Genomic DNA, 24,960 nt, shown 5'->3' with positions numbered 1-24,960 from the left:
TTGTGGAAAACAATTTATTTGACAAATTTCCAAAGTGGACAATTTCAGTAAAACACAGGCATAAAATAAAACTAACTCATACAATGGGGTTTTGAATACAAAGTAAAGAGTTTGGGATGCCGATACCTGGCAATCACTATTGCTTTCTCAGAAGCGCATGAATTCATAGCAAGAGCACCAATGGAAGCGCTGAAACAAAATCTCACCCAGCCAAACCACATCTTCAGTGTGGTCCTGGAAACAACTGTGTAAACACCAAGGGCCTGTATCACCCACGTAGTGATAGCACCTTTGTCAGTATATCTGTAGGGTATGAGTCAAAGACCCTGGCAGATAAAGGCGGCCTTTCCCTTGACCTTGCTGGGCTGCGGATGAGGCCCTAATTCAATATATATAGTACAGTTAGTGGGTTTCCCTGGGGCCCAGGTGCCTAACTCCTAGATGGTCCTATAGAAACAGTACTCACATAGAGCTCACTGGGAATTAGACAGCTTGGCACCTTTGAAAAAAATATATAAAAAAAAATCCCACTAACTGGGCTCAGAGAGATTTTCCAGAATGGAGCTTGGATCGTAACACAAGTCATCAGGTTATTCATGAGGTTCCTGGTTTCACTGTAGGACCATGAGATCAGTTAGTGAAGGAGTGCAGTTACGTAGCTTCTTCTAGGGTTTCCCCCCTCCCCAATGGCTGCTGTCTGTCTTTCATTTGGTCGGTGCCCAGCCTCCCTGCCCTGAACGGGAGTGTCAGCACTGAGGGATGCTGCACCCCCCCACCTCCACCCCATCCCTGGGAAGTCAGTGCCCCATCCCATGGCACTGGAGGCCAGAGATGTTTCCACTCAGCTTGGGTAATGCAGTCCAGCCCTCCCCCAGCTCCCCCAAGCATGGGAGATAGGGACCAAACTTGCCAGCCACGACAACGATCCCCTCTCAAAGCTTTACTGAAGTGTTGAACGTTTCACCTGAAGCACAGCATTGGGTTAGGATCATTGTAAACTGGGCAAGTGCTCAGCTGATGTATGAAAGAAAGAAGCAAATGAACAAAAAACCCTGTATCTGAAAAGAGCATAGTCAGTCTTATGAGACCAGGCTAGTCCTTAGTGGTACAAAATTCCTCATCTTGATTCTTTCTCGATAAAAAAACATTGGGATGAGGTTGCTATTGGTGTTCTTTCAGCTTAATGTTAGGTGTGTTTGTGTTTGCCTGCTGTGGGGAGGGAGAGGCAGTCATGGGCAGGGAGGGAAGTTTGAGGCTAACAGAGCAGCAATGCAGATGATGAAGCGGGAGGAGAAGGAAGAGGACTATGCACAGCCAGGCTGTGACATTATGGCTATCTGCTTAGACACAAATTCCTCTGGTTGGTCAAGAATACCGTTATTTTTTTTTTTTTGTTTCGTTTTGTTGGTTTTCATTTTTAGGCAAGACAGAAGCAGGCATGGCCTTGGCAGAAACCCACCCAGACGCTCAGTCAACAGCAATCTTCCTGGAGACAGTTTGGTAGAAGACGCCACGCAGCAGAGAGGTATAGTCAGGCACACGGAAGAGGTGGCGCTCCCCGTAGACCACATCGTAATCTGCGCTCTTCCCCGTGACCAGGACACGGATGTTGGGCTCGTTGGCTTGGCTGCCCACTGCCAGCACGTAGATCTCGATGCCAGCCTGCTGAGCTTCCTGCACAGCCCTCTCAATGGCCCTTGCAGTGATCCCTTGAGAGTTGCCATCAGAAAACACCAGCACCCTCTTCTTCGCCCCACCACGGGAGGACCGCTGGTACAGCCCCGTGATGTACCGCAGGGCAGCATTGACATCCGTGGCGTCGTTAATGAATTCCATGTTGTCGATGGCTTTGGCGATGACCGTGTAGTTGTACTGGAACTGAGCTTCCACTTTCTGCTGGTTCCTGCCGCTGTACTGGACCACCGAGACCCGCACGGAGTCGTCGGCAGGCTTGCCGGCCTCCAGGAACCGCTCCGCCAGCCGCTTCACGAACTTCTTGGTGGTCTCGAAGTTCTTGCTCCCCACGCTGGTGGAGCTGTCCACCAGCAGCGTGATGTCCGCCGGCCCACTGAAGGTGACTGCAAGGGGAAAGGCCCAGGGCTCGTTACACTGCATTTGTCCTCCTGCATCTCCCATGGAAAGCTGGTGGAATCACCAGATGTCTCACAGGCTTCCTGCCTTCTCAGACTTGGGAAATCCCCACTCTCTGGGTATTTGCTAGCGTGGTTTCCCCTACCCCAGTGCTGTCCTACACTTGTCCTTTTACCCTTTCATTCCTTCTTTTATTTGATTTACGGCAGGCTGTGTTCCCAGGTACTTACCTGGTTTAGGTAATCTAGTGACTTTCATTGCTTAAATACAGTGCTGCCCTTGCGTGTCTGGGGAACCACTTCATCCCAGGGCTGGCTTCTTTCCATCATGAGTCTGAGCATTGTACGTGCTTCTGACTTGGAGGTGTACCCCGATAAATTCCTCCCTGAACTCACTTTTCAAGCACCTTTCTCAAATATCCCTGCCACGGTGCTGATTTTTCCTCATGCTCTCACCACCACACAGCAATTGATCTCATTACCTGCCTCAGCTAAAGCCTGTGAGGGCTAAAATCTGGCACAGCCTCCTCTCTAGGTTTGAAGTCCCAGAAAAAGTAACCGTCTAGGCTTTTTCCCCAGGTGCTTTGGGCTGGCATGTGTGTGAGAAACCCTGTGAGTGTCTGACAAGGCTTCCTCCGTTCTCCAGCCCAGGAGCCTCCCTGTTGCAAGAGGTCTTCAAGCGATGCATTCCCACAAACACAAAGTCCCACTTCTCCCACCACAGCCCCCCCAACCCCTTCGTGTGACACAAGGAGACAGTACTCACTTGGGCAGGTGTAGTCTGGGCATTTCTTCTCTGTTAAGAAAAGTAGAAAGAGTAATGTCACCAGCTCACCCAGGAAAACCACTGCTGCTATAGCTTCCCACTGAGCCATAGAAGGGACAAATGCTTACCTCGTTCACAGGCACATTAATGCAAGGTGCTGTGCAAAAGCTATAAACATGCACCAGAAAGTGCAGAGGTATGTGCTTGAAAAATTCTGTGGACAGAGATGTCCTGCAGCAGGAGGGGACCTGAACCTGGCTGCAAAGTGTTCTGAGACACGAGATGTCCTTGTCCCTTACTTCACTAAAACTTGAATGCCATCCTCTTCCCTCAGCACTTGCTAAAGAGCATGACCAGGGAAAGGCAAGCGAGAGCAGCCTGTGTACCTCGCCCTTTGGCTGAGGCAATCCTCACTACCTTTCTTATTGTCTCCAGCCACAGCCTTTCACCCACCTTGGCAGACGTACGAGGTGATATTCTGCAAGAAGGTGTCATCCAGGAGCTCGGCGTAGTTGTCCCTTTGAATGGACAGTCCTGGCCTGGTCGGTCTGCTTAAGCAAGCGATGTCGTTCAGGTGATCTGGATTTGGAGGGTTCCGGAAAATGTCGCCTATCCCAAGGGAAACCACCTGCAACCAAGTTAGAGTCCATCACCGGATGCATTAATCCCTGGATGCATTCATAAAGCTGAACGCTTGTCGCTTTGTGAGAGTGCTTCTCGTGACACGTGTCCCCCCCCTGCCCTAGTCGTGGGTAGCAAAGTCACGGAGACCCCCCAGAGAGCCCATGCTGTGCAGCTGCTGCGTGGGGGTCCCTGCAGGCACGGTGCTTCCCCTGTGCCCTTACCGGGGTGACATCGCACAGAGAGTTGAGCGGGGTAGGGTCCCGCAGCGTGTCAGAGCGCCCATCCGTAATGACGATGGCCACACGCTTGTCGGAGGTGAATCTCCGCAGCAGGTTTTCCTTGGTGAACTGCAGAGCTTCTCCGGTGTAGGTGCCCCCAGCTATCCATTTCAAGTTCTTGACTGCCCTGCAAGCACACACACAACGGTTAGCCTGAAAACTCTGCCCCGTGGATACTGAAGGAGCTCCTGGGGACACATATTCTCTGACATGATTGCGAGGCAGGGCAAAATCCCTGCGTGGGGCTTTGGGTGGAAAACTAACAAGCTCCTTGGCCTCAGCATCATGTACAAAGCCACCAATCATTACTTTCTACTAAAGAACATTTAGCATCCTTGCACTTGCAGGAGCTGCTGACCTGGAGAAGGAGGATGGGACGTGAGTAGGTGTCCCTGGCTCAGGTCTCTGCATGATGTGCCGAGACCCCACAGACTCACTGTTTGAGCGCCCCGATGTTGTCTATGTTGGCATCCCCCATGGCCACCAGCTCTTGTGTGTTGTCATGGCTGTACTGCACAACTCCCACACGAGACTCCCCAGCTTCAAACTGTTGGACAAAACGGAAGGCAGTTAGGGGCAGATACCTCAGGAGGCCCTGGAGAGCTCAGAAATCCTCTGGTGCTTTGTATTGAATGCCTTCGTGGCAGGATCTGCCTTCTCTGCTCTGCCTTATTCCAAGCAGAAAGGAGCCCAAACAGGAGTGGATGCACATGGGGACCAATGTGGTGAGCCAGTCGGTGAAACAAGACCCAAACCCAGGTTTCCAGGCTCAGTGGTCTCAACACAAGCCATTGGCCATGCTCAGTGGCTAGGACTAAAACCTCTTTCAAAACTTCTGTTTTTCTTCCAACACACTGGTTTTGCCGCCCAGCTCTAGCCTTTCTGCTTGTTACTATCTCTTTGCCAGCCAAAGAGAGACATGCAGGACCACACATGTCCAACAGCAGGTCGTTGTGGCTTTACAGCCCGTGTGCTACGGGTGTCTCTGGTTATACCTTGAGGAAAGACTGGATCCCAAGCATCCCTTCCAAATCACAGAGGTAAATGAAATTTCCTGTGCACAGCAGGTTTCCAGGCGAGAGTTAGGAGAGTAAGCATTTGTGCCCTTCTTCAGACTGAAGGACTCACTACTGGGACAATATTACTGTTGTGGGCTGCAATGGTCCTTTGTAGTAGTGTGCCTGACTGGTAACCTAAACCCAAACTTGAGGGCAGACAAGGGTGCCTGGGGGACTGGCCATCATGGAGCTAGGAGAAGTTGCAACACGCCTCATGTGTTACCTACTCCAGCCACTTGAAATGCTCATCAGGGCAAGGAAGAGTCTGAGAGACTGATTAATCGGGCGAATGCTTTATGAGCCATCTGCTCTGGGACATGGAGGAAGAGTTCGCAGCCACAGGAGGTAGAGTCCCATTGCCCAGAAAGAGTAAAATGTCTATCTATATTTTGGGACAACAGAGTGCTGTCTCATCTCCATCACTTTATGAATCTATGAGGAATCAAGACCCACCCCAGTTATGCACTTGAAGATAAGCCTTGTGGCGGCTCTTTGGAGTGGAGGCATCTGCCTGTTTTTCTGCTTGCAGTGAAAAATAAGTGAGTGTACACAAGTGTATCTTGGCACTTGGTGGAAATCTCACCTTCACGCGCTCGTCCTTGCTCAGGCGGTCGATGACTTTGATGATGAAGTCCTTGGCAATCTGGAAGTTCTGCAGGCCGATGCTCTCCGAGCTGTCCAACACGAAGAGGAGGTCGACAGGACCGCAGGTGCACTCTGCAGCGAGGCACAGGAGTTGAGGGGCTTGGGTTTCCCACCTGAGCAGCTTGCTCAGAGCAGCACGTTTTGCAGGGAGGCATAGCAAAGCAAGCAGCTGATGTCTGCTGTTAGTCCTGACCCGGTGGGTGCCTGTACCTTATCTACCCTCAAAGCATGGTGTAAAATAAAGCAACAAAATAACTGCCTAGGAGACTCTAGAGCCTGTTTACTAATTTTTCCGTTTGCATTTTGCTCAGTGCCCGTTATAAGACAGGTAGCATTTCCAAGCTGTGAGTACCCTTAAAACACCCAGTAATTATTCCAAAATCTGTTTCTTCAGAAGCCTTCTCACTTCTTCCATTCACCCAGCCCAGGAGGACAGAGGTGACACTGGTGAGCTGGAGGGGGCTGACTCAGCTTACTCCCCTCTTTCCCATGGCTGAAGGACATCATGTGCCCTTGGCTCTTCCTTCAAGCTTTTGGACTGCAAACCCAACCCATCGGGACAGCACCAGAGAAAAAAAAAAAAAAAAAAAAACAACACATTTCTCTGCAGACCAGCCCAGGATTTGGAAGGAGGAGGACAGAGCTGGATCCACAGCATGCCTTGAACTGACATCCCTTTCAACTGCGAAAAGGGTGGAGAAAATCCGCCTGCAATTTGCTGGCATAGGGCACCTTGACAACAGTTTTCCAGTTGTAGGACCCAGCCACAGCAGCCTCTGAATCCATGCAGCACCCTTGGGGAGAGCTCGCTGCCCTCCCCTGCCTTGCTCATGCTTGGTCCTCCCTTCCAGGCTCTCACCGCATCTCCGCAGCAGAAGGCAAGGAGCAGGGGAAGGGAGGGGTGCAAGCAAGGAGAAGGGCTAGCAAAGGTTTGCAGAGCAACTTCACGAAGTAACACTCACCGCAGCAAGCTAGGGGAGAAGGGAAAGAAAGAGAGAACGTTAAAACGCCTGACAGAAGGTTTCTTCACGCACTAATGCAGACTGCAGGTTTGTGTTTCTGAAAACCCAAAGACACCTGGTCTGGACAATTCAAGCTCACGGAGATTTCCCTCCCCTTTGAAATATCCAGATCTCTCTCCTGTTTCAAACTGCAATGCCACGTCCTGGAGCACTGCATGCAGCAGAGCCCTGTTTCTGCACGCATTGATTCATTCTTATTTAAATAAAAATAAAAGCTAGTCCTGGAGGGATTAAGTAGATCGCCAGAGTATGGAGCTCAGACTCAGTTCCCTAAGTACCCCGTGTCCTTCCAGCACTTCATTACTGGCCATGGGCCAGAAACCCTTTGCAGCATGTGCGTACTGCTGCTCCCCATGGCAGGACACCCCAGAACAGACCTGCCTTTCTCAAGGGGGAAAGTCAGGCCCTGCTCTTTAAAAAAACTCCCAAACCATGTAAAATGGTCCATGCAAAGATTGCACACAACTTTGCCTCTATTTTCCCTGAAGGGACAGCAACGTGCAAAAAATTTGTTCCTTTTAGGTCACTGTCCCAGCTGCAGGGAGGGCCTCCCACCTCTCCCCCAGATCATCAACTTAATTGTGATTTGTGGAAGGGGAGTGGTGCCCATGGCATCCCTCTGTGTGCTGCCTGGGGATGGCCCTGCTCACCGGGGGGCCAGAGAAAAAGCAGCTACCTCCCCTTCAGCAAGGAGAGGTACAGGGATACTCACAGCACATCTTCATGATGATGTCCAAGATTTCACATTCCTGAAAACAGAGGTGAGGAAATGTTTGAGTAACAATGAAGGCAGCTTGCTGGCTCCCAGGTGCTGCCTACCACTCCCGCTGCTGCTTTGTGCCCTCAGAGCAGATCCTGATCTGGACATGAGGGATGTGCAAGTGGGGTGCACTACAGAGGAGCCTGGCTGGTGATGGACTGGCATGGAGGAAATTGGGCAAGTGAGACTCCCTGAGACAGTAATGGGGGGCAGCCACCACCCAGTCTGGGAGCATGAGCATCTCCCAGCAGTGACCCCCTCCCAAAAGCCATCATGTGGGGTAGGGGAAGCACAGAGCAAGCAAGCAAGCATCACCCCAACCCTGTCCCACTCACATCTGGTCCTGGAGGTCCCACAGGTCCTGGTGGTCCCTGTCAAACAGAAGTGTGGAGAGAGCAATTACAAGAGAAGACAATCCTATCTGCAGTGTGCTCTGCTGACACCTTGCTAAGCAATGCAGAGTCTGGAAAAGTCGTTTTGCTTCCCAGTTGCTGGCCCCTGCACTGGGCTTTGAGCAGGTACATCTGCTTGCTTGCACGATGCCCTGGGGCTGCACGGGGGTGGGGGGGAGAAGACCCACTTCCATGTGTGCCATGCTCACCGAGGTGGGAAGGAAAGCTCTTGCTGCAGGCAGCGAGAACACACACCGTGTGTGACATGGCTTGGCATTGCCCCCGGAGCACCTAGGGCATGGTGGATGGATGGATGGATGGATGGATGGATGGATGGATGGATGGATGGATGGATGGATGGATGCTGTTTGCTTGGAAGATGCCTCTCCTGTAGCCTCCAGGCCAACGTGAGGCAACGCAAGCAAGCGGTGACTCAGCATGAACAGAAGCATTTTCGGGTTCAGGGTGGCCGCTCTGAAAGGCTGCTTACCCTTACTGAACCCGATTGTATGAGAACGCTTTGCTCACGAAAAAGCACAAGTGCCTGTATTTTCTGCCTTGATCCGGGATGATCGTGACTCCAGCAACCTGTGTACCAGGCTGCAGCGGCGGGTTTCCAAACTGCCTCGCTCCTGCTGTGAGCAGGGCCAAGCCCAGCGGGTCTGCGGTGAGCCCTGCTGTTGGGAGCTCCGTCAGCCCTGCACACTGCGCTCACCGGTGCAAACCCTGCCGGCGTCCTTACTTACCGGGCGGCCTTCAGGTCCCCTGTGGCCCTTGGCTCCTTTGATGCCCCTGGGACCAGGGATTGGGTTCTGGAATGAAAACAAAACCAAAGTCCACAAATCTGTTTGTGTCAGGGCGCAACGCCTCCCCCTCCAGATGTCCTCTGAGCCCTGCTTAACCACAGAAATGTTATCAGAGGTTGCTGCACCCAATCAAATGAGTTGGGTTTTGGGAGGGTTGGGATGAACACTGGGAAAATCTTCCTCCACAGTACAGCAGTGCAGCGCAGGTGCAACCACTGGTGCTATCCGAAAACATGCAAAACCTCGCAGAGATGATACCCATCTCAACCTAACAGACATGGAGGCTTGACAGCCATAAGCTGTAGGACACTAAATTAGCATTTGGAGAGAGCTTCCCTTGCCATCACACACTGCTCAGCGGCAAAGGATGCTTGCAGACTCACAAAGTCTGATGGGCTTTAACCAACAGGCAAGGTAGTGTTAGAAGCCCAGCCCAAAGATCCTGCACTGTGTTCACAGAGAAAGATGATTCATCAGATTACTCTCGTTATACAGAGTATATACAGATTATACAAATCACTCACATCATTTCCAGGGTCTCCAGCTTCTCCTTCATCACCTTTAGGACCGACGTAGCCTTTCGTTCCCTGAAAAATAGTACAGATGAGACTCCTGCATGGACAGCTGCTGTTAGCGTGCTGAATTTGGTGCTGGCATGCAGTGGCCTTGTGAGAGCTGGTTCGGGAGGGGGATGAAGAGCAGCATATAGGCTCCCTAGCACCAAATTGCAATACTGTTGAGGGAAAGAGCTTCTTAGGTGGCTTTCACTGATATTGCGTGATCCAGCTCCCCCTGGGTGGCACTCCCAACCCCAAACTCTGGCTTTGCATCAGAGAACACTCAGTCCAGGCTGCTGCCCTTGGGTGTTACTATTAGTGAACCAAGGCAGGGAACTTCCACCAGAAGGATCCGCTGCAGGGAGAGGTGGGAATAAGAAAAGGAGGGCTTTGGAGGAGCAGGCTGCCTCGGGGAGCCCCTTTCACCATGCAGCTGATGGAAAGGCTCTAGGAGCCAAACCACTGGCCAGGGCAATTTCTGTTGGGTGTACGAGGAAGCAGCACACTTACGTTAGTGCCAGGGGCACCTCTGTCTCCTGGCTGCCCCTAGGGATGAAGGAGAGGAAACATGTTAGGTCAGACAAGCAGAAATAATGGTCTTACACATTCAAAGCAGCACAAAAAACTTACTGGGGCGCCTGTGAATCCAATTGTGCCATTCCCAGGAGGACCATCCTCCCCCTGGAAAGGAAGGGAGAAATATGTTACATAATGAAAAGGATACCCCTTAGATAGCACGACAACAGGATCCTGCCCTCCATGGACAGTTTATCTCCAAAGCAAAATGTCTGTGTAAAAGATAAGTGATGGATGGATTGAACAATGGTGCAGGCAGGTAAAAAGGCCATCTTGCTTGTGTGTGACCTGCACAGCCACCGAGAGGAGAGTGACACCGTCCCTCTCAGAGACTGGGGATATGGCCACGGGCTGGGAACAAACTGGGAAATATCAGGTCTCTGTTGCTGGAAAGTACATCCCAAAATACAGCTCCTTGAGCCTGCAGATGTGAGGCTGCTTGTGAATTTTCCCGGCATCTCAGCTGTGTATGAACGCAATGTCTTTTCTCTCTGAGTTGGGTCATGTTGTGTGGGGCCAGCCTGTTGTCTAGCCTTTCCACATGGCGTGCAATCCCCCCAGACAAATACCACTTACCCTTTCTCCCATCAGACCAGGTTCTCCAGGCAGCCCAGGTGCACCAGGCAATCCCTTTGGGCCCTGGAAGGAGCAGAAGAAGCAGTCAAGCACTACACACCATCCCGTGAGATAGGAAGACGATGACTGCTGAGGCAACCAGCCACCATCACGGGATGCGTTTTGCTTATACAAGAGCAACACAAAGCCCTCAGCTGGGCTTGGGATTCAGTTTGCTCCTTGGCCTGGCAATCAAATCTACTGGCAGATTCAGGTGGCTGCCCTCAGAGAGAAGCTCCCCCAGCTTCTGTGATGGGAAGCCACTTGGCTTGTGGTGTGGCTATACTGTCTCCATGAAACTGCCTCTGGGAAGTGGGAGAAAAGGCATCAATGGCCTTAAAGACCCATGAAAAATGCCTTGATGTGTCTGCCAGGAGGCTAGCACCTGAGTTTGTACCTACAACAGATTTCCAAGATCCGAGGGATTTGGAGACAGCCCCAGTGGGCAGCATCTCCTGGTCTTCCCTTCATTCCCTCCCCGCAGAAGATGCAGCACTGACCTCATTGCCGCGGGGGCCGTCGTCTCCCCTGTAGCCCTTGGGTCCTGGCGGTCCAGCCTCGCCCTAGGGAAACAGAAAGAGCTCCCATAACAGGGATTTCCTCTTGGTGCTTCTGCCCTGAAGGGCTGGTCCCTTCGTTTTGTGATGTGGTGGGTGGGGGCATCCACCTTGTGCCTCACACCCTCCCATGAGTCACCTCTGCCTTGGCCAGCCTCACAAGAAAGGACCTATTGACAGGGGGTTAAGGCAGGTGGGGGGGATGTTTCAGGAGCCTTGCCTGGCTCCCCCACCCCACCCCGTGCCTCCCTGCCTTCCCCCACCTGCGCAGGCTGCAGCTCCCCATCCTTCCTTACGCCCCACGTTCGCTGCAAAGCCCTGTTGGAGGCAGCCCTGGCCAGATCCCTGCTGATCACCAGCCAGAACCAGAAGCTTTCAGGGCCAAGGTGTGACACTGCAGGCGTGGGTTGAACACCACGTGCTTGCAGTGGCAGCCGAGTCACAGGAGGGAGCAGCCTCCAAGTCCCTAAAAGCTATCCCTCCCCTCCACACCTCAGTCCAGTAAGAGAGGACCTGGTGGGGAAGGGGATCAGGGGGGCAGGAATGATGCTTTCTAGCAGGAAAGCACCGCTGGGTTGCACAGTGGCATCTCATCGGCTGTGACAGAGGTGTCCCTGGGGCAGAGAACAGTCTCTGATGGAGCACGTCACCCTGAAGGTGACACAGACCTCCCTCCACAGAGGCCCTTCCCCATGCTTTGGGGCTCGGACACATCTGGGTCACAGCTGGGCTGGCAGAGGTCCTTTTGTGGCCCTGGGGAGTTTCTGTCCTCAGGAGGCTGCAGAGCCCCAGCAGCGTGTGCTGTAATGGACCAAAGCTGTCACTCTGCCACATCCCATCTGGGCAGCGGCCGCTTGCTCCATCAGCTGCAGGGCTGGCCAGAGACAGCCAGAGACAAGAGAGGAAGCAAGAGGAGATTTTTTCTTTTTTTTTTTTTTTTTTTTTCCCTCTAAGAGCTCTAACAGATGCCCAAGGGAGCACCTCCACCTTCTGCCGGGTACCATCAACGCTTCACGGGGCTTACTGGCCAGGTGATGATGGTGGGTAACGGTTGGGTAACGATGCTCTTGTCCACAGGTCCAAATCCTCGAGCAAGGCAGCATCTCACATGGAGCTGGGTGCCCAGCCAGTCCCCAGGTGATGGAGATGACAGAAACAGGCAGAGGTAGGCAGAGAGCAAGCCGTGGTGGGAGAGAGTGATGGCTTGGCAATTGGCCCCCCCAGCATCGCTGCTGCAGGCAGTGGCCATGCCAGTTCAAGCCTCCTGACCTCTGAAATTTTTCCTGCAACAAGCCATGCAACTGCAGTCTCCTGGCAGGCAGAAGGCAGCACTTGTTTCATGGTACCTGGGCTTCAGCATCACAGCGGTGCATGCCGGAGAGCTTCCTCCAGATTTTCTGCACCTCTGAAGCCGCGCTCTCGCCACTCCAAAGCTGAGGAAGCTGAAATCCCCTCCAGCTGTCATCTCTGCTCCTCTTTGCATGGCAGCAGCTGGGAGAAGCTGGTGCCAAACATCCATGCACGCCTCACGCACCCTTCTTCCAAGGAAAGGTGTACATGTGGGTGCAGAGGACTTAAACTTACACAGTGCAGCTCAGAGCACTGAACTGCTCAAAGGCATGTGACCTTTATTTCTGCCCAAAAGCCCCAAAGAGAGAAAGCTGGGAAGGAGGGGCAAGAACTCATGACTGTTCACATCAGCCAAAGCTGGATCCACGGCACCCTTGGCTCGCGCTGGCCCTACATGTCCTCACTGTAGCACACAGCGCAAATCCCTCACGGCCCTGGAGGAGTTTATGAAGATGCTAAATTTGGGGTTGGGAAATCTTTAGCACCTCCCTGTCCACTATCTTTCTGGGTGTCACAAGAACCACGGGAGGGATGGGCACCGTGGTCTGGAAGAGAGAGGGATCACCAAACCTGTCCATGAGGATCAGGGAAAGAGCATGCTGACCTTTAGCTTCTCTCAGATAGAAAGAGGATGAAAGGGAGTCACAGGTTAGAGGGAGCCCTTTCCCCTTGCCAAGAGAAATACGCTGCAAGAGCCAGAGCTTGCAGATAACATGGCTTGAAAAACACTTGTGTTTGCCAAAGTCTTACTCTTGCCCAAGCCCAATTACGCATTTATTTTTAATTTGGCCAAACAAAAGCATTCTTCCTCAGCTTGTGGAAAAATCATCCTCACTTTGCAACTGCTTTTGAAATCTCCCTGGAGCCGTGGAGACGCTGGGGCAGTCTATGGTCTGGGGAGGCATCAGAGCTGCTTCTGCAATGCTTGCCTCTCTGACAGGGCTTTGACTCAAGTTCAGGGCTGGGGAGAGAAAACTGGTGTCCCACAGGCTCAGTGACAGCAGGGAGACTGTTCTTTCTCCTTTCTCCTCCTCCTCACCACCAGTGAAGGCTGGAGGCAGGATCTACCCCAGCCTGGCTCCTCACTATGCTTGCACAGCTTCAGCTTCCAGGCTTGCATCAAATCTTCACCCTAACTCTGTATTCTTCTGTGCAGTCCTTCTCCTGCCTCGAATCTGGAATGAGCCTTTACCACATGGAGAGCAGCTCCAGTCCTTCCTCCTTCTCTGGTGTTGGCCTGCAGCACCAGCCCATTGTACGTACGCATCCAAAGACCTGCCTTCCTACTAGGGTCACTTCCCAGAATGACACCTCTCACCACGGCGGTGCCAAGCAAGCTGGATGCTGCCAGATGCTCTTTGGTAGTGGCAGGAGCTCAGCTCAGCTACCAACAGCAGGATGTGGACAATCCTCCCATGGAAATTTGGTGCACTTGGAGCTAGCACGAGACAGGCTGGAGGGAAACCCAACTCCAGGCAAGCACAACCCTGGTGCAAGCACGTCCTCTCCCCGGGCTGTGGCACAGTGCTGGTCCGCCGTGGGGGTCACCCTTGCTGGGAATAACATAAATGCAGCAGCGGCCCCTTTGTGGCTGTCCTGCACTCCAAATTTCCTTCAGGGCTCTTCAACACTTGGCCAACCGTAACAGGAGTTCAAAAGCTGTCTCCTCTTTGTCCGCGCGCTGGTCTCCATGCTTCACCCCTTGTGTAAGTCCTGCACCACCAGTGTGGGAACGTTTATTTCAGTACTTCCCTGTATCTTGGGCTCTGTTAAAACTCTCAGGGTATGGGTAGGAGGGGAGTTGTCCCACAGAGCCCTGTTTAAGGAAGATGTCAAAGCGTGCTTGCTCTGGTGCAAAGACCCTGCTGGCCATTGCAATCAGTGCTATTGCCATGGAGGATCAGCCCAGCAACACCTTCAGACCCAGAGTTATCAACTGGGAGCTGGGTACGTCTTTGGGAAAAAAGAGCCTTTAATCATGCAGGGGACGGAAGCCTTCCTCAGGCTGGAGGTAGCCAGCTCTGCTCTCCAGAAAGCCTGTGGGGTCTGAGATCTGTTCCTTGAGGCACATGAGGACAAGCAAACCTCAGAGCAGGAGGGCCAGACCTTGCAGCAAGCAGACTTGAGGAACGCTGGCTTTGGGACAGGCTCTCCCTCCAGATGCCAATGGTGTCAGGGACAGCACTGGGGCCCCATCAGGCTGTCCTCACTGACACAAGATGTGTCTCATTGAATCCCTTGACCGAGCTGAGCAGCGTCTGGCCCCAGGCCTGAACATTTTGTGCGTTACTGCAGCCTGACCTTGCCAGTTTCCAAATCTGTGAGACGTGTTGACATTTGTTTCCATGGGATTTGGAAATGGCGTGGAGGTTGCTCTGTCCCCAGCCCAGCAGCCAAGTCTCCATTTTTTTTCAGCCCTGTTCATATTCTGGGTTCTCCTAGAAATCCCTGCCACTCTTCACTAGCTTTGCTATCCAGTCTCAAAGATGTTGAGACCTTGCCCCAGGATGCTGTGGCATCAGTTATAAATGCCCTTCCCCTCTTTCCCCCCTGAACCAGCCACTTCCACCTGGGATCCGGATCCAGAAGGTTAATCCAAGCTCCTACCTGGTCGCCAGGTGGTCCGAGGGGTCCTTCCCGCCCTTGGTCACCAGGTGGTCCAGGTTCTCCCTGAAAACACACACAGAGGGCATGAGAAACTCAGAGAGGGACAGGCGTAGGGTGCAAAGGGCCCTGCATGCAACTGGGAGCAATCCTTCCACCACCCTCTCTTCCTCCAGCCTGCTGTCCCTGTGGAGCTAAGGGGGTTTTCCAAGGGAATGAGCCAGCAGATGGGAAAGGACATCCTCACCTCTCACTGATGATGTTCTCCCCTCTCCTTTGCTAGCACTCAGCACCCTGAGCCAGGTTAGGGCTGTCTGCAGAGAGCTGACAGCCCAGGAAAGCCTGGAAAACCCGAATCTGGGTGTGTTTTCACCCCAGCAGCTCCAGTAGAAAGAAGTGCCCAAGGGCTTGACATGGCTCAGTTCCATTTTCACTTAAACAATGTGGAAAGGGACAGCCTTCCACCAGTCCAGTAGAGTTGTGTCCCAACAGGGCAGCATGTCTGCCAGACCTGGGCTGGCTCTGGGGCATCTTCCCCATCAAGACCCATGGGCAGGAATGAGCAAGCCAGGAAGGCAAAATGAGAGCCAGGAGTCACAGTCCCCCTTCCCTGCAGGCCAAGGTCTTGCTGCAGGTTCCTGGCAATTTGGAAGAAAGCTTTCCTCCCCCTGGAAAGCAGAGCTTTACCCCTTACAGGGCTGCAAAACAGCCAAACACAGAGCTTTGCACCTTACAGCCAAGCCACCTCCGAGATCAGCCAGCACCAAGTCCTCCAGGACAAGTATCTTTGCACGAGGTGCTTCTCTGCCTGCAGCCCTGGGATGTGGGGCCAGGCAGCCACCAGCCCGCAGGGAAGGAAGGTGCTCAGAAACCTCCCGGGACAGTCGCACCTGACTTAAAACTTTGAGGAAAGCGGTTGAAAGCTTGGCGACCTGAAGCTGTTGTTTGCAGGCTAGAAGCTTCCCGATGCCTAAGCCAAACAGTGAATGTAAAACACAACTTCCAAAAGGCCCTGAGAGGCAGTGGAGATGTTTCTGGCGAGGTTACGCAGCCTCGTGCTTGGACTAGAACTTGGAAGGAAGCAGCCCATCGCCTGCTGAACAATTTAACTCCAGGACACTGGCGTGCCTTCATCTCCTGCGCACATCTGCCCCGCACATCACGTGCGGCGGCGCTGCCTCTCCCCGGGCGCTAAACAGGAGGGGGGGAGGCTGCCAGCACCCTCCCCAGGGTGGACCCCTGCGCCCCACTCTCCGTGCTGGTTTGGGGGTACTGGCTGTCCTCGCTGCAGGGACAGGGGGGGAGAGTTGTTGGGACACGGCTGGCCACCTGCTAGGATGCTGCTGCTGGGTGCCCTGGCTCCCGCCGCCCCCCGCCCTGTGCAGCAGCACCCCTCGTCCCTCCCTGGCGTGCGTGGCGCCTCTGCCGCTGGCCACATGTTTGTCCTGGCTTGCCGAGGGCCTCCTGCCTGTCCCTCCCACACTCACACTCCGTGACTCACCCCCGGCAGGCAGGAAAAATACTTTCCTAGTGACTCCCACCCGAAAGGGGAGAGAAGGGTGTTCCCTCTCCCATCCACAGCCACACGCGCTTGCCCTACCATTAATGGCACCGGTGCCCTCCTTCCCAAGCACCACCATGCAGCCCCCCAGCATCTGGAGGAAGACACCTTGACCCTCTTCTCTCCATCAACTGGTTTTGCAGGGGCTGATGCCCCCGCCCCCCCTGTCTGCTCTTGGCTTGACGTGCACAGTCTCCTCTGGGTTTTTGGCTGTTTGGTGATCAGCTGCCAGCGTAAAGGGGCAATTGCTGGGAGTCAACAGTAAGTCTCTCCTGGGCTGGCAGGTAAAGGTATTGGGCTTGTCTGCTGGCCCACAGACTGGTGGATTTAGCCACCAGGCACCTATTTCTAGTCCCTGGATGCCAAGCGTGCCCCGTTTGCAAACAGATGACAAAAGCCACCCTGCAGATGCAGTTACCGGCTCTCCTCTTGGCCCGCGGTCACCCGGAGAGCCCGGGGGGCCTCTTTCTCCATTGCTGCCCTGCAAAGAGATGGCAGGAACACAAAATCAAGACCAGCTCCCAGCAGCAGTGAAGCCCTCCCTCATTTCCCACCTCTGAGCAGGCTCACCCCCAGCCCGCCTCCTCCTCCTCTGGGTACCAGCCCCTGCCTGTGCCCTGCCGGCACCGTGCCCGGTGGCGGTGCCTTCACTTACCCGTTCTCCAGGAGGACCATCCATGCCGGGAGAACCCTGCGGAGGAACGACAGGGGTGGTCAGGCGGTGGGGATGGCTGGCAAGCATGCATGGGGGACACGGCAGGCACGGGCAGAAGACTCACCTCATCGCCTGTCTCTCCTGCCGGTCCAGGCTCACCCCGGTTTCCAGGCGCGCCCTGGGTGAGCAAGCCACAGGGGTGCAAACGGGACAAGTCAGCAGGTTTCGGAGCAAAGCCCTGCACGCTTGCAGAGCCTTGGGCAAGCTCTGCTTTGAAGCCAAGGCTGTCACAGGGGACCTCTCCCTCTCACAGAGGGCAGAGGATGCTCACGCACAGGCACTTCACCCACCTTCTCTCCAGGGCTGCCGGGAATACCCTGTCGGCCAGGTTTTCCGTCATCCCCGGGCTCCCCCTTCAAAAGGACACGAGGCACCGTCAAGACTACATCCAGCGCCCACAGTGCAGAGGCCGTCAGGAGCCCTGGTGTACCCCAAACCCCTTTCTGGGCTGTGGTCTCTCCCCAAGGAGTTCCCCATCCCCAGCAGACACCCCCACACCCACTCCACCTGCCCAGTGCGAGCCACCTTTTCACAGCAGCCCCCCAATATCTTGGGGGTGCTCATGCCAGGCTTGTGGGCATGCTGGAAGTCACACTGGCCAGATCTTACTGTGGGTGTTGGGCATCTGGGATAGGCTTGCCCCCGAGCAGGGCAAAGGGGTCCCATCACCTCTCCTTCTGCCTGAGGCTGGGCAGAGCAGCTCACCTTTCCTCCCTTGGGTCCATAAGCACCGGGATCTCCCTTTGGTCCAGGTGGACCTTGAACTCCCTGTGGAAAATGAAGGCAACATCACTAAAAACCAAGCTGGTATCACTATCTGCAGGAAACTGGGCATGGATCAAGCAACCCAGTAGCCTGGCCCACAGCTCCCCAGTGGGACAGTCGGGAGGGACATGTACTCAGGAACGATGCAGGGATGGCATGGTATTCTTGCACCATGGATCCGTGCAAGCAACACTGAGGCCACACTGCCGAAACACTGCAAAACTGAGCATGCTTGTGCAGCTCAGAGGAAAATGGCAGAAAACAGTGGTTGTTGGGCTACTGTGGCTGGACCGCAGTGATACTGGGGCTGCCATGGATGTGTCATCCTAGGAACATGGAAACACTCAGGGAAACTGGAGAAATGCAATAACAGAATAATGTTTCAAAGAGCCTTCCAAAATCTCCAACATCTTCTGGTTAGCTGGTCACAGCAGGCTGAAATTAGTTAACCCTGGGCTTGATTATCTGCCACTGAGATCTCCTTTGTCAGGTTCCCTGCGTTGAACAGCTTCCAGCCAAATGCTCCCCTGGAGTGCAGCTTCCCAGGCAGCCCCATGCAATGGGGGACAGCTTCCAGGCAAAGACAAAGCAGACTGCCCCGGGGACACCTCTGAGGTGCCATGCCTGGGTTGAACATTGCACATCTAGAAGCATATTTCCGAGCACGGCAACTCCCTCCCACAGCTCCCCTCCTTGGGGGGCTCCCTGTTTCCACGCGCCGTGACGGCAGATCTGCTACACGGGTTCGTTTGCATGCAAGGAGCACCCGCAGGGTACGTACGTCGAATCCAGGTGAGCCTTTGCAGCCAGGTAACCCAGGGTATCCAGCTTCACCCTGTCAGACAGAGCAGGGGGGCTCCATGAGCAGCACCCATGGGAAGACCCCTATCCATCATCCCAGAGCCCTGAAAGGTCCATCCCAGCCCTGTCCCCAGCTGGCAGGTGAAGGGCCCTGCAGGGACGGAGCCCCACTGTCCCATGTGGAACACCGGCTTCATTCTGGGACCCCACAATGGTTTTGGAGGGGTGTCTGAGCAAAAGTCAGGGTCTTCAGTCTAAGCAAGGTGCCCCAGAGCCAAGGTTTACCTTCATGCCGTCGATGCCATCGATTCCACGCCTGCCCTTCTCACCCTGAAATGAAGAATAGGGACCATGAAGAACTAATTTCCAAAGACCCTTCTCCCCCCAGGCATCAACTAGAATGAATAAGTGGTGCAAAAATGGAGGCTGACCTTGGCTCCTTTGGCTCCTCTCGAGCCCTGTGAAGGGAAGGAGAGAGATGTTAGGCCTCCTGTGCAGAACAGATCCATCCCCCCACCACGCTGTGATACCCACGCTAGCTCAGTGTGAAGGTGCATGCAGTCACTGTGCCCCTGCACACTGCTGGTCCCTCCTGTCCTGCCCGGCTGTGCGCACTGCAGGGGGGTTGCCTGGTCCCCAGGGCTGCATCAGCTGCAAATGGGATGCTCCTGTGGGATCCCCGCTCCTGTGGGATCCCCACTCCTGACACAGTTGATGCTGGCGGGAGGGATGGGTGCGTGGGCACGTACCAGAGCCCAGCACTGTAGCTGCAGGGGCAGCCCAGGCTAACCAAGCAGTGTGGCACAGAGAAACCTTCCCTCTCCCAGCACATCCTTTCCATCCTTACCTTTTCTCCTCGACTTCCTTTGTCACCCTAGAGATGAAAGGGGAGAAAAAAATGGGAGAATGAAAACACTTGCCACACAAAGGCTGCGGCCCATCCAGGAAGCATACCCATGACCCTGCAGCCCCACATACCTTCATTCCTTGGTAGCCAACAGGTCCCATGTCCCCTGGCCTGCCCTAGAGGACAGAGACATGGTGTTACGGAGGCAGATACTGTCACCACCACGGCCATAAGGAAGTTTCCCCCCAGGGTTTCAATGTGGGGCTCCTGCAGGAGGCTCTCCCCTAACCACACTCCTTGTTTGCCCAGTCTGGGAGCACAGGATCACTGTGGAAGGCAGAGGGGACCTGCCTTCACCTCCACCATCTCCAGCCCTTCCTGGGGGTGAGGGAAACTGGGCGCTTGGGGACACATCTTCTGGGATGAAAAGGAAGGGCAGAAAAACCTTGGGAAGGAAAAACCTGTGTGTGCATGACATGGGGTTTCCAAATTAGGAATGCACGAGCTGAGTAAGTGCACACTCACATCTGTGGGAGAATTGTACCTCCCCAAAATAAGCATACCTAGGAAAAAAAAAAAAAGGGAGGAGGAGGGAAATAGTTTCCTCATGCTATTAGTTTATTATTTACTAAAGGTTTCCCTGTAACACTGCTGTGCTTGTCATGTCAGAGGACACGGGAGGGAGCCCGGAGTCCACCCCTGGGCTGGCATACATGAGTCAGAGACGCGTCTCCAGGAGGAACATCTATTTTGGGTGAGGAACAAGGAAGCTTTGTGGCAACAGAGGAGGGGAAGGGGACCACCCCACTGCCCGCCAGAAGCCACTGCTTGGCAGAGTGGATGTGGAGGGGGGACAGCTGGCCGTGACCCCACTGACTACCCCATGGAAACGGAGTGATGCAGGGACAAGGATTGGTGAGGATGCACCCGAGAGGTCTGGCCAGAATTGGCCAAAAAACAGCCCCTGCACAGAGTTATGAGGCCAGTCCTTTACTTACTGGGTCTCCAGCATCTCCTTTCTCACCGGGAAGACCTGGCTTGCCTCTTTCTCCCTGCAATACAGGACAGAAATAAAGTTAGCTCATCACCCCCAGGAATAGAACGATGACTTGTTGAAAGGAGAGCAGGAAGGATGGTAACAGCAGTGCTCCATGGATGTGGGGAGCATATGCTGGTCGCATGGAAGCATGGCCTGGGTTCTCCTCTGCCTCTCCATGGGGCAGTGGTGGGGTGCCGAGGACCCGTGTCCCACCAGTCTCTGAGTATCCCCAGTGAGCCAGTGCCACCACTGTGATCCTGCAGCATGGCCACAGCTGGTCCCTCACCTCACTGCCCGGGTCGCCAGGAAGTCCAGGGGGCCCTCGGGGAGGCTGTGGGAGAGAGGTGTGGGTTAGACCAGACACCAAGGCACAGCCTGGGGCCATGGGGATGTGAAGGAAGGGGACTGGGGGGTGGGGTGTGTGTCTCAAAAGCCTGACTCACCTGGCACTCGAAGGAGCAGCACTGCCCAGGGAGAAGGAGAAAACAGCATTAGAGGCAGTGGACAGTACCAGTCCAGGCTGCACCTTGCTTGGGGGGAGATCCCCAGGCTGGCAGGGGCCAGGCTGTGCCACCGAGCCCCTGCTTAGCTGTGGGTGACCCACAGGGACCGGGCTCAGGCACAGGGCTGGGGGGAGCGGGGCTCCGAGGCACACTCACCGATTGCTCCGTGTTTGCTTTCTGCAAGACAAGAAAGCAAAGAGAGGGGGTTTGAGAGGGGTGGGTGAGCCTGGGGAGTGGGGCGGGCTGGGGAAGGGGTAGGCAGCACTCACAATCATGTCGATGATGGTGTTGATGGTTTCCTCCACGTCAAGCTCCCTGGTTGGCTTCAGGCTGGTGGCGGTGAAGTTGCGGCGGTAGGCATGGTCTGTGGCGATGATGTTGAGCCGCTGGTCCTAGGGTTGGAGGGGTGGGGAGGGCAGAGTGAGACCTGGGGGCAGCCCTGCAGGACCCGTCCCCAGAGACCACCCTGCATCCTCCCTCTACGACAGGCCTCTGAGGGGCACTCAGAGCCTCCTGTGCCATGCTGGGGGTCCCGTGGTCCCACTCAGGACCATTGCAGGGACCATCCCTGATGCGTGGTCCCTACCAGGTGGTTGGGAGAGATGGCGACAGAGAACACTTTGATCCCCAGATGTTTGGCTTCATTGGCAGCATCGTCCAGGCCTCCGCAGGGCTCTTTGTACCCTTCCAAGGGGTGTCCATCAGTCACCACGATCAGGTACTTATTCTCCTTGTGGTGGGAACCACTGCAAGGGTTTAAGCACAGGACTGAATATTGCAAGGATTTAACAGATTTAGCTGGAGAGGAGTGACTTGGGCACCTCTGGGCACTCACTCCAGGCCGTACTCCAGCCTGTGGTGAGGGCATGTCTCATCCCAGTAAAGCCAGAGCGCTAGCAACCTGCCACCCCCGCGCCTATTCCTTGCTCAGGTTACCTCCTCTCCCACCCTGGGAACAGCTCCACCCAATGCACAGGGATGTCCTAACCCAGAAGCTCCCAACCTCCATCGCAACCACGGCCGTGCCACCAGCGTCACCCCCTCCGCCCATCCCAGCCCCACTGCCTTACCTGATGAGCAGCTCCTCGATGCCCCGCTTGATAGCACAGTCGGTGTAGGTGCCCTTCCCGATGTAGTTGACGGCCGAGACGCGGTTCTTCAGCTCGTTCCGGCCGCTGGGCATCGAGGTGAGGCTCTGGATGAGCACGACCTCGTCGCTGTAGTGCAGCGCCCCGGCGTTCCACACCAGGTTGCGGTCGCAGCGGTAGTACCTGCGCGGGCACCCCAGGACATGTGCTTTCAGCACCTTCATCCGAGCCCTGCTGCCACCTCCACCTCACTCCCACCGTCCCGCCATGCAAAATGCAAATCCACGGCAGGATGTGTTAAAATCGAAGAGGGATGCCTCCCTCTGAAGGACGCTCTGTCTCAGAGAGGGATGAGTGTGTGCTGAAGCCCTGTCCTGTGCCTTGACATAGCCTGCACCCCTGACTCCCTGGGACAGGAGCACCACAACTCCCTGGGCTTTGGCCAGTGCCCCCAAAAGGGTCTTTGCAGGATGCTGGGGCTGTTCCCAAAAGGATGGGGTTGCACAGCTCCCTCGCTTTTCCAACCTTATCCTATCTCTGCCCAGCAGGACCTTTTCCAAAGCCACCCGAGCATTGCCTACCGCTCTCCCCCTCCACCACCACCTCTGCCAGCTGGCTTGCCATCATCCGTGACTACTGGGGGCTATGGGTGCCTGGCATCATGGCATGCACAGCGGTGGCTTGCAGGGAGATGTCTCCAGAGCAGGTAGAGAGCAGCAGGGTGGGCACAGGGGTGTTTGGGATGGGCTCCTGATGTCTATCCACCTGCTTGTGTACAGCAGGGCCTCTGGCCAAAGCCCAGCACCTTGCTTAGGAGAGAGTCATGCTGCATTGATGGAGATATGGCAGGTTGTTCCCAAGCATGAGGCTCCTGGTCACTCATTGCCTGGGCAATGAGTAGGTGAGCTGCTAACTGCCACCCCCCTCCTCCACGTTTCTTGAGATGGGAACCTTGCCCCTCTGGCTTTGTGCAGCACTGGGGCATCCCCACAGTGTCTCTCTGGGCATCAGCACACATCTCCCACTGCCCCAAGGACCAGGGCTCGTGTGCCTGCAGGACTTATGGTGCTTCTGTGCATCCCTGGATCTCCTGCCAGCAGCTGAGCCATGGTCTTTGTTTCCACCTCTTCCCAGCATCACCCCTCTCTGGGATCTGGGAGCTTTGGTGCCTCTGGGTGCCCTCACCCTGTGAGAGCCAGGGTCAGACCTGGGCTGGTGGCATCGAGGGTGGGTGAGGAGGAGGCAGATAAAGGGCTGGGAAGTGGAGTGGATGAAGGTCACTCCACGGGGTCCCCCAAAGCTTGGTTCAATGCTGCAGGGTATCCTGGGGGATGCCAGTTGCAAGGGAGGATTTGCTCTGCAGGGTGCCCATGCTTGCCAGTTTTAACATCAGAAGTGTCCTACTGCCACCCAAGCAACAGGGTTGTCCTGGGCCAGTGGCACAGGGATCCACATCGTTTTGGCCCTACAGACCAACCACCCAGCCAGCCAGGCCAGCCAGGGGGTGGTGGAGCTGGGGCACCGTGTCTGCAGCTCCAGGAAAGGCCCTGCTGAAGGCACGCTGATGTCCTCGGCACGGATGGAGCAGAAACGGGGCGGCTGCAGACTGGGAGAGGGAGGAGACACTCCCACCCCCCTCCCCAGCATCCCTGCTTTCTTCCTCTCCCTCCTCAGCCGGGCACACAGAGCGGTCTCAGCATCCCACCCAGCAACAGGCTCCATCCCTCAAGCAGCCTGGACAAAACCCCGGGTGATGTACCTGTTTGTCAGCTTATCAATGAACCGGTTGGTGAAATCTTTCACTTGGGTTACCAGGTCCCCAAAGGGCTTCACCCTCAGGGCGACGCTCTCCGAGGTGTCCAGGACAAAGAACAGGTCCACGGGGCAGTCTGGGAAGGAGGGGAGAGGCAGGAGTCGGCATTGCTCCCCCAGCCCGGGCTCCCCACGCAGCCCAGCTCCCCTCCCAGCATCTGCCCTAAGGGGACCCCTTTCACATCCCAACCCCACACGAGACACGCAAGCACACACGCACGGGTGAAGTCGCTCATTTCTGTTTTGGCATCGAGGGTAAGCTGGATCGAGCACGTATTCAGAAAACATCACTTTGTGGTGCTTAACAGCTTCCTATGCATTTTTTCCCATTTGCATTCAAAGGATATCTTTGCCAGACCAATACTAGTTATTATATAAAATAACATGCAGTTGCAGCAATCACTTAAAGAAATAAAATCAAGACATGATAGCAACTAATGCAATGAGAAACTGATCGTTTTCTGGCACATCCTGGCACAAATACCATTGCAGAGGAGAGCAAAAACGAAAATGCCCCTTAACAGCCAGTGTCAAAACCAAAGTATTTCAGAAATCTAAACTGGTATCAGCTGTTATCCCCCTCTCCTGCATTCCAGTGCTACTGGTAACACCTGACAAGACAGAGCCAAGGAGAAAGACCCAAAAAACATTCAAAAAAGGTACATCTTGCAGATCCTCTCTAATCCTACATCGCTTTCCTCGGCAAACACAACTCTTCCCCTAAACGTCCCGACAAAGCTATGGCTGCGTGTGGTAGAGGAGGCGTCTGTCGAGGAGGGGAACAGCAGCCGGACTTCTCTGCTGATCCCGGGGAGGAAAAACACTCTGGGAAGCAGCCCGGGCTTACCTTCTGCATTTGCGACCCGGGTGGTGATTTCTGTACGCTGAGCCCATGAGCCCCCCCCCAGGAAGACGGTCGGGAGCAGCAAAGTGAATAGAAAGTCTCGCAGCCTCATTTTTCTTGGTTCAGATTACCATCGAGCTGGATCGAAGAAAAAAAAAGCAAGGAGGGAGAATCCAGCAGCCACGGTCTGGAGGCAGGAGTCCCTGAAGATATTTTTTACCGCTTTCCCCTTGGTTTCCGTGGGAGGAAGAGCAGGCAGGAGGGTAAGGGTGAGGAGGAGACTTC

At 54.8% G+C, this 24,960-nt stretch overlaps 1 protein-coding gene across 1 annotated transcript; it reads right to left on the bottom strand.

Moving 5' to 3' along the window:
• Positions 1-24,960, bottom strand: COL6A1 (collagen type VI alpha 1 chain). Its single transcript, XM_033007354.2, has 36 exons — positions 24,896-24,960; positions 24,679-24,813; positions 23,779-23,908; positions 22,002-22,202; positions 21,518-21,677; positions 21,201-21,323; positions 21,088-21,108; positions 20,872-20,892; positions 20,715-20,759; positions 20,388-20,441; positions 19,521-19,565; positions 19,390-19,416; positions 18,974-19,000; positions 18,828-18,872; positions 18,523-18,576; positions 17,682-17,744; positions 17,267-17,329; positions 17,041-17,094; positions 16,917-16,952; positions 16,680-16,742; positions 14,704-14,766; positions 10,690-10,752; positions 10,151-10,213; positions 9,629-9,679; positions 9,509-9,544; positions 8,966-9,028; positions 8,382-8,447; positions 7,579-7,614; positions 7,196-7,232; positions 6,424-6,432; positions 5,400-5,533; positions 4,196-4,305; positions 3,702-3,885; positions 3,310-3,484; positions 2,857-2,886; positions 1-2,078 (listed from the first exon to the last, which is right to left on the bottom strand). Exons 2-36 carry the CDS (start codon positions 24,785-24,787, stop codon positions 1,468-1,470), a joined length of 3,072 nt encoding a protein of 1,023 aa, XP_032863245.1. The 5' UTR covers positions 24,788-24,813; positions 24,896-24,960; the 3' UTR covers positions 1-1,467.

The sequence above is a fragment of the Tyto alba genome, unplaced genomic scaffold (assembly GCF_018691265.1).
Source record: "Tyto alba isolate M040663 unplaced genomic scaffold, T.alba_DEE_v4.0 Super-Scaffold_7, whole genome shotgun sequence".
NCBI classification, from domain to species: Eukaryota; Metazoa; Chordata; class Aves; order Strigiformes; family Tytonidae; genus Tyto; species Tyto alba.
Note: the sequence above shows the minus strand (reverse complement) of the source record. Positions and strands in the feature narration are given on the sequence as shown.